The sequence below is a fragment of the Columba livia genome, unplaced genomic scaffold, assembly GCF_036013475.1.
Source record: "Columba livia isolate bColLiv1 breed racing homer unplaced genomic scaffold, bColLiv1.pat.W.v2 Scaffold_82, whole genome shotgun sequence".
Taxonomy (NCBI): domain Eukaryota; kingdom Metazoa; phylum Chordata; class Aves; order Columbiformes; family Columbidae; genus Columba; species Columba livia.
Window position 1 is genome coordinate 405,837 of NW_027043810.1, and position 16,362 is coordinate 422,198.

The window sequence follows — 16,362 nt, forward strand, 5'->3', positions numbered from 1 at the left end:
GATCTGGCACCACGCTGTGGCAGTTTTGGGTCTCCATGAGGAATGACAGTAGTGCTACAGGTGGTTTGTAGTGTGCAGTCAACAGTGTTTATTCATGAAGTACTGGTACTTGTGTGGCTGCTGAATCCTACTAACAGCATCTGAGAAAGGTGACGATCAACTTTTCCCCACTGCCATTATTCAGGGTCTCAGGAGGAACCGCTGCTGTTGTGCCAGAACCTGAAAAATATATCCCTTCCAGATGTTTGTGTTGAGGATTTCCTGTGGTATTTTACTTTTCAGACCGACCTGTCTACAGACATGCTGGAAAACTTGTTACACTCCCAGAAAATGCATCTCTCTCCCTGTACAGTGAAAGCTGGAATCATCAGACTGGTTTATTTGCTCTTCCTGTACAGCTCCTGTTACCTGTTCCTTTTCCTCTGACCCATTCTTCTCCCCTCTTCCTAGGCAGTATATGGTGCTACTGCCCTCTCTGATACACACAGATTCTTCTGAGAAGGTCTGTGTTCAGCTGACCCACCTGAATGAGTCTGTGACACTGAGTGCCACACTTGAGTATCAAGGGGAAAACAGGAGCTTGATTGATGATGTGGTGTCAGAGAAGGACGTGTTCACCTGCATCCCTTTCTCTGTGAGTATCTCACCCTTGTGGGATGATCCCTTGTGTTAGGGATAAACTATAAGGACACTGAGTACTAATGAACAGAGTAACACTGTGTAGTTTCACTTCCTTCTTAGTCAAAGGTATGTTCATGTCCATCCTCAACACCATCTCACTGCTGAGATCTCCTTAGCATGCTACCTGAATGTTGAATCCTGGAAAGCAAGCACATCTAGGACAGGAGGAGGAAAGGCCAGGAGAAATGAGTAGTTTTAGTATTGACATTCCTGATGACGGCTGTTTGGTGAACAGCTTCCTCAAATGGCTCTTCACATCATCCTTCAACAGCCACAGATTGTCACTTGAGTGTCTTCAAATTAGAGTAGAGCTTTTGGATCTCAGATACTTTTTGCCTTGTGGATATAGTACACTGAATTGAAGTGAGAACATAGAGTTGTGATTGTCTGTGTCTGAAAAAGAGAGTGAAGCAGGAAATTAATAGTTTAGTGTAACTGATAGCCCCAGGGACTATAACAAGTCATGAGCAGCCATAAAAATTGGCCATCTAGCTCAGAGCATAGATTATGTCTTTGCCCTGAGGTATTGTCTTTCAGGACACTGAAGAGCTTGGCATCCATGTCTGGGTTTATCAGATATAGGCTGAAGACTGAATTCTGTCACTTGGAGAGAGATGTATAGAATTCTAGCATGTCTGGTTTGGAAAAGGAAATGTTCTGCAAGGACTGGGGACATTATCTGAAAGAGAAAGGGAATTATTCCATTGCCCCAGTGAATGTCAAAGGAAACGAACAGAAAAGTTTCGGTCAGGGCAGTAAGAATTGTTTAAAATCATCAAGTGGCAGAGGGGGCAGTTATTTTGCTGCACAATACCTGCACAATCACTGCACAGCAGTAGGGATGAGTAGGAATGTGGGACAAACAAAGATCAGTCTTTTGTTTCTGATTATAGTTCTCCTCAACTCTGTGTTGGGTCCTTCAGGTTTATATTAGATATCATATTTCATAAAGGCCAGTTCAGTTCAGGAAGCCTTTAAAGGTAGCCTATAACATAGTTGGCTTCTTACTCTCCAGCTTCCAAAATCAAATAGCCAGTCACCAGTCACATTTGTCACTGTGATGGTGAAGGGGGCGACACTGCAGTTCACGAGCCGCAAGTCGGTGCTGGTCCAGAATTCTGAGAGCCTGGTCTTCATCCAGACAGACAAACCCATCTACAAGCCTGGACAGACAGGTACCGGGGAAAGGGTGAAGATTTGTGTTTGAAGCAAAAATTAGTACTAAACCTCTTGGACTATGCTGGCTAGATGTCATCAGCTTTCACTGGGAGTCAGAACTGCAACCTTATGGTGGAGGCTTAGGTTTTAAATGCTCCATGTGGGAACAATTTGGGGAACCTTAAGATACATGCATGTATCTTAAGGCACCTGCACACACACCCTCTGTCACTGGGGACCATGCAGTTAGGGTCAGTATTAAAATCAGAGAAAGACTGGATATTTGTCCTACAAAGAACAGGGCCAAAATTCAAACTAAGCCATGAAATAGCTTTCAAAGAGGCAGATTTTGCTCAATTAAGACAGAGAGAACTATATAAGCCATTTATTTCTTCTAGGCCATTGATGTCCTAAATTTGGTCTGGACAGAAACAAAGGTCCTAACAGAGGCACTGAATTCTCTGTCTATCCAGAGCCAACACAAACTTGCATCCAAGTGCTGAAATAATTTGCTTGCATTCATCCTTTCTAAGAAGTCAGTCTAGTTATAGCAAAATTAGAAGACCAATGTGAATTCCAATGTGAAAATTTATCCTTACAAAGTAGGCAAGGGCGATTTGAATTTAACTTTGGTTCTAATTAATGAGATTCTGTTGTCTGTGATCAGTAAGACATTCACACTGCCATGGATTTGCTCTTAACATCCTCTTACTCATGTAATTTCTTCCATGGGTAGCCTTCTAGTGTGACTTTGCTTTCTAGTGAATGGAATTTCTTTAGAAGATAATAGCTCTGTTCTCTGTTATACCATTTTTTGTAACTAATGTATTCTGGTTGGTGAGTATACTGTGGAACCTCACTGTCTGCCTTTCTCCATCAGTCCTGTTCAGAATTGTTTCTCTGGATAAAGACTTTCGTCCCTTGAATGAAGTGGTAAGTATGATCCTTCATTTTGACTAGTTATTTGGCCTTAAGTCATCTATGTGGTGAAAGGAAGGAAAGAAGTGTCTTTTGGGGAGAGCTCTCAGTACACTGGGATAGTTGTGCAGTTCCTGGGCTTGCTCAGATCTTGTTAACAGGACCTGTTCTTCAAATTTCTGTGTAAGGCTGCCTTCTGCATTTTTGGAAAGGTTTGACAAACTACAAATAAACAGTGCTGGTGTGAACACCTCAGCAGTGAGCAGGCCACATGCTCTTATTAGTATTGCAGTAATTTCAGCTGACTTTTCTGCTTGAGACAAAGGATTGCCCTCCCTACCAGCTGTACCTCAAAATGCTCTGTTGCTCTATACTAGGAAGTTTTTTGCTTATCCCATTGGATGACCAGCTTGTTCCCTGAAACATGGTCATATCCCTGGTCATTTGACTGGGTTGCTTGCATTCTGTCTAAATGTGCATTCTAAGTATGCTGTTTTCTTTCTTCTTTGTCTAGTTTCCGCTGGTGTATGTCCAGGTATGTACAATCATTAAATTCATATTCACATCTATTGCACGTCAACCCAGGAAGAATAACTAACTCAAGATGATTCTTGTCTATTTTCTCTATTAAGCAGGCCCATTACATTAATTCAAATACACAGAGCTTTAACTCATATGATGGCAATCGTACTATGTGGCCAGGTTACAGGTCCTTCTATTGTCCAGGCTGGGCTCCCCACACAATTCTGCACTGACCCCCATTCCTGCCCTGCAGCCTCCTGAAACACTGGGGCTCAGCCTACTCTCACACTTTTGGGAGCGCTTTTTAGGTCTTGTTGCAGACTCCTACTCTTCTCACAATCTCCTTGCGTTCTCATTACCTGTAGGACCCAAAGAACAACCGTCTATACCAGTGGACAAATGCAGAGTTAAAGGCAGGGTTAATACAGCTGTTCTTCAACCTCGCCTCTGAACCTATGCAAGGGACCTACACAGTGGTGGCACAGAAGGCCTCTGGGAGGACAATTCGGCATCCTTTCTCTGTGGAGGAGTATGGTAACTATTGCTGCACTTTCAAGCTCCTAACAGTTCCATGGGTCCTGAAAGCCTCATTGAACAGGGTAGTAGATCTGGCCAGGATGTCCAGTATGGCTGGAAAAATGTCTCTTTGTCCTCTCCCTCCCAAACATCGTCCCTTTCTGAAGAGGGAAGGCTGAAGGACGTGAGTGACATGTCTCCACTCCTTCCTAAGCCCCAAGCCATGCAGTGTGGCTCTTCTGACTGCCCACCTCAGCAAGGGTCCCATCAGGAGGAGCAATGTGCTTGGATCAGTCTGTGCTGGTAACCACAAGCCTCACCTCCTTTCAGAGGCCACAGCCTCATCTCCAGTTGGCTACACACCTGTCAAGCGTCATGCTATCAGTCTGGGTCTCCCCTACCTAAGGCCCAAAGTTCTGACCTTTTGGTGTAGGTTGGGGCTCTCTGTGAATTCAGATCTTATCTTTCCTCCTCCACAAGCTAAGTCCGTAGCTTGCATGATGCTTTAGTGCCTTAACCTCTCTTTGTTACTCTCACCCCTATGCAAGTTCCATCTGCCTGGCTAGAAAGTGGTATCCAAATATACACCTGTACATGGTCGCAACCAACATATCTTCCCACCCCACTGAGCCAGCTGCAGCCTTGGTTACATGGTCTGACATGATCTGGCTTGTGGTTGAAAGTCCTTTGACCTCTTTCAGTTGCAAGATTGTCCCTGTGCCCTGCGTCCTTCCTAGTTCTCCCAAGACAGTCACCATCCACTTCCCTTCCCATAGCTGGGTTTTGATGTAATGCCACCGTGTGCTAATTTAGTGGGGAAGCTATAGGGTCTTCCTATTTTTTCAAATTGTTAAGACACACATGCTTTGGAAGTGCAGAGACCAGGCTGCAGTCCCAGCTCCATATGTTTGTGGGAGACCTTTATTGACTTAACTTTATATTTTACTGTATCCTACTGCTGTGGGACTGATAACCCAGGTGTTATGTAAGAAGCTGCTGTATTTTATTAGCTGGTGCAAAAATCCTGTCTTCTTACCTGGCATAGTGGTTGTCTGAGTGCCTGTGGTTTTCACTGACTTCAGTGGGATGTGCAGGTGACAGAAGCCTCTAAAATCGGACCATTGACATGCAAAAGTGTCTCAGGTCATTTGTAAGAATAGCCTTTGAGCAGCCTTCATGTCTCATTTTTATGTTATCCCCCCCCACAAACTGTGTTCCTTTTTTTTTTTTTTCTGCAGTGCTTCCAAAATTTGAAGTAACAGTGAAAATGCCCAAGGTGATCACCATTCTTGATGAGAAGCTGAAAGTGACAGTTTGTGGTCTGTGAGTATCATTCTTTCATGTCCTTCTTGGTTTCAGTTTTTCTTCAGCTGCTGCTGGAAGTCCAGTTGGGAGACTGAGATATATATGATACTTCATTCTATTCCTCAATCATTTTGGGGTCCCAGGACCAAACAGATTACATCTACCATTAGGCAAAAGGCAACAAATATTGCTTGGGGCACTTTGTATTTAACATGTAGAAACATATTGTTCTTTGGGTTTTTTGGGGGAGGATGTTTTTGCCTGCCTTCTTTTTTTTTTTTTTTTTTTCTTTTGAGTCATAGGTATTTCAGACCACCTACAGTTCTAGGGAAGAGGTCTTCAGTTTAGTTTACCTGGGAATGACATTTGAACTGTGGTTTCTGCTTGCCATCCCTGAGAGGAACCCATAAGTGATGCAGCTGCCCTCTTTCCTTTGGGCCATCTCAGTTGATTCTGCATAGCAATGTTCCATGCTTCCTGCAGGGAGAGCTATGGCTTGGGCTACAGAACAAGCCAAAAGACCCAACGCACATATGTACACTAACTGGTTCTGTCAGAATTGGGCGATGGGCTAGATACTCGCATCATGTTCCTCCAAGGTGAGGGGTAATCACAACTAAGTCAGCATTAGGGTAAATGTTTACTGCGGACTTGTGTGTTACTTCCAGGGTAGCAATCAGGACTATAAGATTCAGTGCTCCTGCCTCTGTTGCCAAGCCTGATCCTAAAACGCAAATTTCTTTCTACTTTTTATTGCCTGTGATGACCCTGCTGTATCCTGGAGACAGCTCTAGGGCAGAGTCCTGACTCCACTGGGGGTCAGCTAGTTATTTTTTTACATCCCTTTCACATTCCCATTGGCTCTGTTTTTCTTTCAATCCCCCCTGCTGGTAGATACACATTTGGGAAGCCTGTTCCTGGCCTCGTGAGCTTCCGTGTCTGCCGGAAGTTTGAACATGCAGCCACCACCTGCTATGGTGAAGAGGCTAAGGCAGTGTGTGACGAGTTCTCTGGACAGGTGAGTCATGGTTACTCTTGTGGGTAGAGTGATAGGAGAAAGTGTAGTTTATTGAGCTTGCCTTGTAGGAATAAGCTTGCAGATGTACAAGCGTGAATGCAAAGACGGGACAGATAAAAATCTTTTTTTAAGGAAGCCTGAAGAAGGAGAGAAGATTGGGTGCCAGACAAAATGTGAAAGGTAAAAACAGAGGCAAGGTACGTGCAGTAAAAAAGGTGTGTAAAGGAAAGAAGCTGATGGAGGAGAAAGAGATGAAAAAAACAAAAAAAGGTCAGATTGAGTGCAGAAAGTAAAAAGAGAAGATAGAAAAGGTATGAGCAATGAGAGCAGAGGTGGAGTTGGCTTACACTAGAGACAGTGTGTGGGCTCAGAAGTTGGTGATAGAAGCAGGAAAGGAGCAGAAACCAGGGGAAAGGTGATGTGGTTTGAGCAAGAAGGAAAGGAATACAGATTTCAGCATCAGTGATTATGACAGACAGGAAAAAAAATATCAATTTTTTCACTCTTCAGACTGGCAAGTCTACAAGGGCAGAACTGAATGGTGTTTGGAGCATGGACAGGTGTAACAGTGCTAGCTTAACTGACAGAAGCTGAGGTAATGGCTATTGTGGCTATATCCCAGGACAAAAAAAGCAAGCAGAAGATATCCTTGAGGTCTGCTACACTATGATCCCCACAATTGCCTCTGCCACTGCTGTTGTTACCCATGCTAGGAGAAAATACAAACATCATGGTGCTAACCTTTGTTCCAGGCATCTTTTCCCTTTTATTTGGAGACCCACCTTCCACATGAGGATGCTGAAAAGAGGTGGCAAGCTTTGGAAATACTTTTTCAGCTGTCATCTTTCTATGCATACACAGGCTTTGGTTTATGTATCACTCATACAGCTTGTGCATTTTAAGGCAGCAGCTATATTCTACGTGCCTGATGCTTGGTAAACAATTCCTGTGTGGCATACACTTGAATAATCCCCTGTGCTTCTGTACCAAGTGTTTGGAATTTTAAACTTCACATACACAAAAATCTTCTAGGTTGCAAACTCTTTGCTCTGATGTTGCTGCAATTAATTCAAAATTGTGCCTTTCCAAGATATTTGTATGCTTTTCCAGTTTTGATAAAAACAACAGAGGGAATAATCTGTGAGGTTATGGGCTTCTCTTCCAGTTCAGAGCAACAAATTGCAATGGATTCACTGAGTTGGATAAACATTATATACATGAGACTACAATGGTCTTCTTTGTTTCCTTCCAACAGACAGACAACAATGGCTGCATTTCTGAAATGGTAAAGACCAAGTTATTCCAGCTCAAGAGGAGTGGATATGAGAATAAGCTCCGTGTAGAGGCTAAAATTAAAGAGGAGGAGACAGGTATGAATTATCTGGATTGAAGACCCATGTAATAAGCCCAGGGGAGACCAGCCTGCCAAGTAGGAATGAGGAAGAAAAACAGACCTTTGCTTTTCTGGAATCCTAAAGCTTTCCTGCCTGGAGGACAGAATCATCAACAAATTGCTTGCCCAACAAAGGAGGGTTGGTATGGAGTAAAAGTAATGCTGGTCAGGCAGAGAAAAATTAATTCTTCATGCTTTTTCCTGCAGGAGTGGAGTTGACTGGAACAAGCTTCTCTGAGATCACGACGACCATTAGCAAAATCACCTTTGAGCATTCAGACTCCTACTACAAACCTGGAATCCCCTTCTTCGGACAGGTAGGGAAGCCATGAGAATGGAATGCCATGAGGACCAAAAGATCATGCTACTGAACCTCCTGGACCTACCATGCATACCCTACTCTGCAAAGATGCTAGACCTCAGTGCTGCTAATCCCTGTGGGCCTCCTCTCCCCTGCAGGCTCTCAGACCAGGGAAGACCAGCTGAGAGCACAGCCCTCATTCTGCTTACCTCTCTGTCCTTGCACTTCTGCTTCTCCAGTCAAGTAAAATTCTGGTTTTCCTGTTTCCTGTTTAATAGAAGGCCTAAGGGGTGTGAGTGTATGTCAGTCTCCACATCTACTCCTCTGACTCAGAGACAGAGATTAGAAAGGGCCGAAGAAATAAGATTCAGAAAGCTTGTGGCTCTCTCTGAAAGAGATAGATGATACATGTTTAAAGTGCAGTGGAGGCTTCCTTGTCTGACATGAGCCCAACATCCTTAGGTTGGTGGTCTATCAGTCTGTTCAGGTGACAGGCATTCCTCTCCTTCCATACTGATTTTGCTCCTCCAGGTGAAACTAGTGGATGGGTCTGGTGCTCCAATTGTCAATGAAATTGTGAGGATTTCTTTCCAAGGAGGCGAGCAAAACAACTACACAACAAATGAAGAGGGCAGGGCACGGTTTGCCTTGAACACTTCTATGTTTTTCTTCGATTCTGTTGGAATTCAGGTGAGTCCTGCGGGCAGAGGAGGTGATGAAGTGACCCACAGGGCCAGAAGGGGAACACCTCTGAAGTTTCTATTATATATGCAAAAGCACTTAGCTTCTTGTTTTTCGTTGTTTGTGCTGACCTTGACATCAGTGTAGTGGAAATAGCCATACAACAAACCAGGTTGCCATGTCACAATTGCACTTAGCTTGCAAATATTTGATTTCTGCTTGGCCATAGCAATATAGGGTTAGAAGGAATGTCAAGAGGTCATAGCAGTCCATTCTGCTGCAAGTCCATTCTCCTTACCTAGAGAAATCTGTTTCAGGGGTGGGTCTGACTCCCGTGGTGGAGTAATGCTAGTGCTTTGCTGTCTTTTCAATGAGATGATTGCCCAAGTGTCTCATCTAAATATCCTTTGTGGTCAGTTAAAGCAATCTGCAGCTCTCAGAGTTTAATTTAGCATTCTGAGTTTCTAAGTTGTCCTCCTTCTTTTTTCTTTCTTTTTTTTCTTTTTTTTTCCTTGTCATAAAGAATATGAAACATTCACAGAAATTCTCTCCCTGGTGTGGAATTTATTTATCTGGGAAAATAAGTGCTGCTGAGCATCCTTTTTTTTAGTGGAAAATGCAATATGTGTGTAGCATGCACATTTCATAATATCTCACCCTGGAATAGGGTATATTGCCTAGAATTATACTTGCTCTTCTCCCTACAATTCTCTTATCACAGAATAAAACAATTAAAAACTATGCAGAAGCTACCACTAGGTGCTTGAAGTTTTCAGAATTTTGCAGGGTAAAGGCAAGAATTCCCAAGTATAGTGAGAAAGATAAGGAAACAAGGGCATGTGAGGCACATGAAATGATGAGCATCCTTCTAAATGTGAAATATATTCCCCTTGCTCTCATTTTTGAGAAGACCTGGACTCTTGCAGCTCCTAAACTTCTACTCAATTTAGGTTTTGAATTCTCAGGTGGAGACTTTTCTTCCTTTTCCATAGCATCCTTAGCTTGATTTTGATTCTAGTAATCTCTGAACAGTACTATTGCTTCTCCAGCACCAATAATGAGAAGAAATATGAAAATCAGGTTCTCTTCTTTTTCAACTAACAGGGTATTAGAAAGTGCAAGGTGTTAGCCCTTGAGCTGAAACTGAAGTAAACAAACAATTGATATGATTCAGCTTGTTTGAGACAAACTCCAGCTTCTCTGGGAGTGAGATAATTCCCAATGATTTGCTAATGATACAACCACACTGTCATGCGTCTTTTCTTGTAGACTACCTTGTTGCTTAAATACAAAAAATACCAAAATTTTAAGACTAGGCCATGAATTTTGGCTACAGTTCAGCCACCTGTGTTTAAGGATCTATGTGTGTTTTTTTTCTCATTTTCCAGGCAACTCACAAAGCACGCCGCTACTGCTATGACCGTAACTGGGTTGTTCCACGCCATGAAGAAGGCTATCTCCAACTAAAGCGCTTTTACTCTCCTAGTAACAGCTTCCTCAAAATTGAGCCCAAGCCTGAGACACTCAGCTGTGGCTTCTCCACAGAGGTCCGGGTGCACTATATCCTTACTCCAGAGGCCACAGAAGAGAAGAAGAAAATCGCCTTTTATTACCTGGTAAGCTTGCACCTGCCATACAGTGAGGTTGTCACTGATAATTGTAGTGAGGCTGGAGATGGAAATTGTGGCTTTGTGGCAGGAGGCTTTAAACACTTTCCCATCATCCTTCGTATGTTCTTCTCCCACAAAAAGGAGGGACTGGCTTAGGAGCAGAAGGGTAAGGATGTCCCAGTACCCCCTGGGTGAGCACTGGAATTCTGCTACAAGAAGGCATACAGCATCTGAGCAGGGTGTGAGCAGCAGACATACAGCTAGGTTGCTCTCCTCTCAGGTTCCCTGTCCTTCAGGTTTGGATCATGCATAACCTCAATCACCGCAGAGTTTCTCTTTCCATTCAGGTGATGGCCAAGGGCATCATTAAGCGAGCGGGCACCCACATTCTGGATTTAGACCAGGAAAGTGGTGAGTTCCTCTCTCCTGCCAAATTGTCGCTGTCCTGGGAGGCTAGGCAACTGTGGCAGACATAGAGGCTGCTTCCATATAAAAGCAGGGATCCTCATCTCTATGTCCTCTAAGATATAGGAAGAGTTTGAGATTTCTTTTCTCTGTGTTTATTTAGGTTTTGCATGGATTTGCTCAAATCCCCTGTGCTAGCTGTCTTTCTTCTGACACTGTATTTTTGGGGCTTCAGTGCTCCTAGGAGACACAGACTGATGGTCTCTTTTTAGAAACTGAACAGAAGTTCAGCATGCTCATGCACTGGAAAACAAGACTTGAAACAGGACTGTTCAGGCAGACAGTGAGACTTATACATCTCTGTGAGCACCAGTTCATCCCACTTGGAGGTCCAGAGTTTCATCATTGCTAGGATGAAGTTCAGCATGAAGTCAAACCTAGCATTTTGGCTGCTCCAAGAACAGGTTTCCTGTACTGTAACGTTTTGCTCTCGTTTTGTTTGCTAGCCAATGGGGTCTTCTTGCTACAACTGCCTGTACAAGCTGATATTGCTCCAGTGGCTGAAGTGCTTGTCTACACCACTGCCCCCAGCAGACAGGTGATCGCTGATTCAACCAAGTTCAATGTAGAAAAGTGTTTCAGCAATAAGGTACGTGTCCAATTCTTATGGGAGCAGCTGTCAGACTGCAGCATAGTCAAGCTCATTTATTTAGATTTAGCCTGGCTAAGCTCATTGATTAAGATTTACTAACACTGGACATGCCACTTATTAATTGTTGTAGGTAGCTTCACTGCTTACTGGTTTGCGCTAGCTTGGAAGAGATCAACTATTGGAAGAAAGGTGCTAGCAGGGACTACACTGATAAAACTCCTCTTAGCAACTAGACACAACCACTGATCTCAGAGATGGTCCTGGGTAAAGAAAAGGGAGGACACATGTCTTATGTCATTCTGCAACCCATGTATTTCACTTTATTTCCCACAAGCTCATTCCAGCAATGAGGTGGCTGCTTATATGGTTACAGAACAAAAATAAAACACACACAGCCCCAGTCCAGTGGCTGAAGCTCATACTTTTCAGATGTTTCAGCTCCTGCACATCTTACCCTGTCATTTTAACTTCTGTTGTATGTAAATGGAGATAAACCTTGCCTGAACCTCCTGAGCACCGCACAGTGGTGCTTCAATAGCAATGGCGAGACTGAAAGAGTGCGGAACAATAAAGCCTTTCTGCGAGTATGTGGACCTTTGTTGTCTTATAGCCACACATATTCCTTATGAGAAGATCAGACTGATGTATGAGCAGCCCTAAGAAAAGAATAACCTCAAAAACTCCTGTCAGAACTTCAGAACAGTAGTCAGGACACTGCTAAAGGCAGTCCATTGTCCTGCTACAGTCCAAGCTAAATGAGTTCTTGAGACTAGTGTTATTGTTGGAGCTTGGTCACCTGCATTTTGTTCATATATTAAAAGTCATGCTATGCACTGCGTTAAGGTCTAGGTGCCAGCCAAGTGATTTACACGCTTAGACACTGCTTTCCTCTCTGAAAGTATCCTGTATTCAAAGCTGTTGTCAGACTGGATAAGACAGACTTTGAGCTATCTCTATGCTACACAGTTTTCTTAGCAGCAGCAATCTTGCTACAAGCCCTTGTTCTGCCCTTTCCTGAAGCATATTGTTATTGCAGTCTCAAGATTATGAGTCCAGCCTGGAGAGGTGGGGGGTGTCAGCAGAAGGCATGCTGTAGTCTGCTTGGAACATGAGGAAGACTGGCACTGATGCTACTTTGTCAGGCAACACATTTACTCTGAGGATGCTTTGATCATTTAGTGTTAGGGGAGGGTTTGTACTGCTGAGGAGAGGGAAGATTTATGCAGGTCAGCCATCTTATTACAAAATCATGTTAGATGGTGACGACAACTTATGCTAGCAAGTACTACCAGGGCAGAGGTTAGTAGAGGAGTCATTAGAGTTGTCAGTTAGGTTTTGTGGAAGGCATGCAAATCTGGGAGGCCTCAACCAACAAGCCAGTTCTTCAGAATTGACAGCCAGTAGATATTGCAATATTACTCCAGGGTATCACTGCTTCTCATGTTACCGAAAAATTTGCTAAGCAAGGTCTTTGCAAGCCTGTTTTCTCTCCACACACAATATCTGCGTGTAGTACAGAGAGTGGACCTGGTTCAACACCATGCCCAGCTGCCTGAACACATCGAATCACTATGTGCGATTATCTCATGAGATTTACTAGTGGCCATAAAACCCCCAAAACTGCCTCAAAAGTTTTATGAGCAATTGTGATGATGAAAGTTGTCAAGAACCATTAGTGCTGATTTGTCTGGCATTGCAGAGAGGAAACCCAGCTCTGCAGCCGCACAGAGGGAGCACAGAGGTGTGTGTGTTTATGCACTTGTGGGCTTTTGTGAGGTTAGAACTGATGCAGTCAACTGAAGGGAAAAGTCCTGCAAGGGCAGGGCATCTGTGACATAGTTTTTCCTGTTGATATAGGTGGACTTGAGCTTCTCTCCTTCTGAAGGCCTGCCTTCTTCTGATGCTCACTTGCTGTTCAGAGCCTCCCCAAACTCCCTCTGTGCTGTCCGTGCTGTAGACAAGAGTGTTCTCCTCATGAAGCCAGAAGCTGATCTGTCACCCAGCTCTGTAAGTGCTTGGTCTGTGGAGCAACTTTGGAGCCTAGTCAGAAAAAATGCAGCCTGGTGCTGGGGTAGAAACAGTGAACAGTCCTTCTTGTCCGTGCTGACACAGGAAAGCTGTCCTGTGCTGTTTCTCTTCTTTCTTCAGTGGGCAAAAAGATGAGAACTGGGAAGCAGCTGTTTCTTAGGAGTTTTATCCAACTATAGGGATGACATTGAGGAAAACCTTATAAGGTGACTGCTTCTCTTGGCCAGAGCCAAACACCATTGTGAGTTTGGTGATGGTTTTTCAGTTATTCTCTCCAGTCATGGATTAATTTTCTGGGAGTAGCATCTAGAAGAGAGTTTATTCTCATGCTAAGCAGCAAACAACAATCCTTGAGTAGGGACAAAGGACTGAAAATGTCTTTTTTATGTATTTGAGCCATAATAACCAGAGTAACACTCTCTGCTCATAACAGAAGAGGAGGTATCTCCAAATCGGCATTTCTTTTTTGATTCCCAAATTCCCACTGCTCCCACCACAGGGAGGACCATGGCAATGTGGATGTATGTGCTGTTATGGTTATGGTCTTTGCATCCAAATCCCTCAGTTGTGTGTTGTAACAGTGGACACTGAAAATGCTGGATACTCTGGCTCTTTCTGCCTAGGTGTATAACTTGCTGCCAGGGAAGGGACTGCATGACTATCCCTATAGTCCAGACATTCTCTCGGAGGAGTCCCTGGAAAACTGCATCCCCTTGAAGAAGATAGTTCTGAATGGGATCACCTATTCTCCAGTAGTGGAGATGGACGAAGACGACACTTACAGCATTCTAAAGGTATAGCCCTCTTGCATGGTTAGGGAGTGGAGTGGGAGACAGACTGAGAATACTTAAGCTTCTGTGGCATGATGCAACATATCAAGGGAAGGGTTTGTCAGTCTGAATGATCTGACACTAATTTTTATCCAGAGGCAAGTTCACTGAGAGTCATATGCTTCACCTGTCTTGCCAGCTTTGCTCCTGACTTGGTGGAAAAGTGATCAGTCCCAAAGTTTTCTTCTTACAGGAAAAGCTTTGAGGCTGATTTTGTGTGAGGTTCTAACAGGATGTAAATAATCCTGTGCCATTACAGTTAGTCCAAATAAAGTCCTTGAGCTGCATCATAGCCACAGACATTTCCTTCCAGAGAGAAAACTATCTGCTTCCTGGCTCATCCTGACCCCTAGGCTGGAACTGGACAAGAACAAGTGCCCTAGAGACAAAGGGGATTTATACTTTGGTCTGTCTGAGCCACCCAAGCACCCAGACCCCAGGGTTAAGGAGTTCATCTCAAGGTCCAATCCACAGTCAGTAACGGCTTCTCCTTTTGAGGCAGTAAAATACCAATGTCAGGTCTGCTGTGTAGACTTGAACAGGACTCATTAACAAAAAAACATGTTGGATTTCTCTCCCATAGAAAATGGGTTTGAAGGTTTTCACAAATACCAAAGTGAGGAAACCACAGTATTGCAGCACTGGTATTTATGTGCCAGCAGCAGCCCGCCTTGAATCGGCTCCACTCTCATCTGGAGGACGTATGTCTGCAATGAGGACAGGTGGTAAAGGAACTGGGTCTTGTTATTGTATTTGAGATCCTGTCTGTATTTTGGGGTGAATACTCAAACAAAAACTGGTGTTGTGGAAGTCATACTGAAGTAATGGGTTCACAGATGTCAGCTTGTGCATGAGTGTGGGGAATATCTTTTTTGCTGGGTTATGAAGATCTAAAGACAAGCTTTCATAATTCCACATTAGAAGTCAGCAGAACCAAGTAGTTTTCAAAAACCCTGGCAGAACAGAGGATGTTATTTGGCATCTGAACTGTTCACTAGGTTTTTGTACTAGATGTCTTTTCCTAGGTATCACTTAAGGGGTCTCCAATACCATCTTCAGTCTGCCCTCATTGACTCATCCAGTTTTATGTATCATCAAAACCAGAAGAAGCGGGTGAGAAAATTTTCAGTGACAAGCTGGTAGGCTGAGAGTGGTAAGATGTGAAGTCCAGCCTGAAATTGACCCACCCTAGTTCTAAAGGCTATCTCAACTCTTGAACGGTAGCTTTTTGAGGGACAGGATTGGCCATGTCATCATCCAGAGTCTCATATTAAGGGAAATATCCTGGAAAATCTAGATTATTCTAGCTGGACAACTGATTTAGAAAGTTTTCCATTGGCACACTTCAGTGTGCCAATCTCAACTTCTAATTCAGGTTGATAAGATGCAGGATAGGTGCTTTTAAATTATTTTAAAACTGAAACAGGCAGAAGTCATAAGACTGAAATATCATGATAGACAATACAAGCAAGCCACTGTCACTCTTGCTTGGAGCTATGTGATACAGCTCTGATAGCATCTTTCATTCCTGCTCTGAAATCTTCCCCGACTTCGGAGGTGCCTGTTGCAGAGATAGTATGGATACTTGCTAGCTACACAATTTTTATCTAAACAGAGACATTAATTTAGGCAAAGTAAAGATGACCAAAACTAGAATTCAGTTAAGAACTTTTCTTCTTTATCTGCTTGTGTGGATTTCTCTTTCTTTTTGTCAAAGCCAAGCAAACCAACTGTCCCATCCTGCTCATGACCCTTCTGTTTGTCAGCTGTTCAAAACTAAAGTCAAACAAAGGCTTATTTTTTATCCAATTTCATCCCAAACTCAGAATATCTTCTTGGGAATAATTTTTACGTGTGAAAAATTTGGTTTAGGGAAAAAGTCTATTTTTATCCCTCCCAAATTCCAACTGCATGTTTTTAGTTTAAGCATCTCTAGCCTAGTTCTTTAGAAGTTGTAAATTCAGCAGGGAGGCGGTTTTCTGAATCATAATGACCCTACAAAAACCACTGCAACAGAGGGACATTCCATTGCTACTTGGCCTGATAGGATAGAGAAGGATGTCACCTTAAGACTGTGCCTGAAAGAGACAGAGCTGCTTGCACAGAAGGTAATAAATAGCTCTTTGCTTTAACATCCTTGTTTTAACCTGTGAAGTGTTGCCCCGCGTACTCTAAGGTTTGCTGGAGACTAGCAGGAAATGCTGAAAGGCTAGCTCTTGCTAATAAGACCTGACTCTGAAACTTCACTGCTCTGGATACTAGTACTCACTACAACCACAGCAAACATCTGCTGCCAGTAAGGCTTCTAATTGTCATGTAGATTGACGCTTTCTCAGACCAAAGC

At 43.4% G+C, this 16,362-nt stretch overlaps 1 protein-coding gene across 5 annotated transcripts in view; it reads left to right on the forward strand.

Annotated features, from left to right (window-relative positions):
- Positions 1-16,362, forward strand: part of LOC102095554 (alpha-2-macroglobulin) — a 32,124-nt gene that overhangs the window by 1,662 nt on the left and 14,100 nt on the right. For 3 of the 5 annotated variants that reach the window (XM_065048392.1, XM_065048393.1, XM_065048395.1), the window contains exons 2-17: positions 451-634; positions 1,697-1,856; positions 2,720-2,772; positions 3,272-3,292; positions 3,645-3,813; positions 5,034-5,118; positions 5,995-6,118; positions 7,374-7,488; positions 7,719-7,828; positions 8,344-8,502; positions 9,882-10,109; positions 10,451-10,514; positions 11,015-11,157; positions 13,018-13,167; positions 13,812-13,982; positions 14,602-14,740. In XM_065048392.1, the coding sequence (XP_064904464.1) occupies positions 451-634; positions 1,697-1,856; positions 2,720-2,772; positions 3,272-3,292; positions 3,645-3,813; positions 5,034-5,118; positions 5,995-6,118; positions 7,374-7,488; positions 7,719-7,828; positions 8,344-8,502; positions 9,882-10,109; positions 10,451-10,514; positions 11,015-11,157; positions 13,018-13,167; positions 13,812-13,982; positions 14,602-14,740 (2,075 nt within the window). Of the gene's footprint in view, positions 1-450; positions 635-1,696; positions 1,857-2,719; positions 2,773-3,271; positions 3,293-3,644; positions 3,814-5,033; positions 5,119-5,994; positions 6,119-7,373; positions 7,489-7,718; positions 7,829-8,343; positions 8,503-9,881; positions 10,110-10,450; positions 10,515-11,014; positions 11,158-13,017; positions 13,168-13,811; positions 13,983-14,601; positions 14,744-16,362 lie in introns of all 5 variants that reach the window. The other 2 variants (XM_065048391.1, XM_065048394.1) reach the window with 1 other exon arrangement.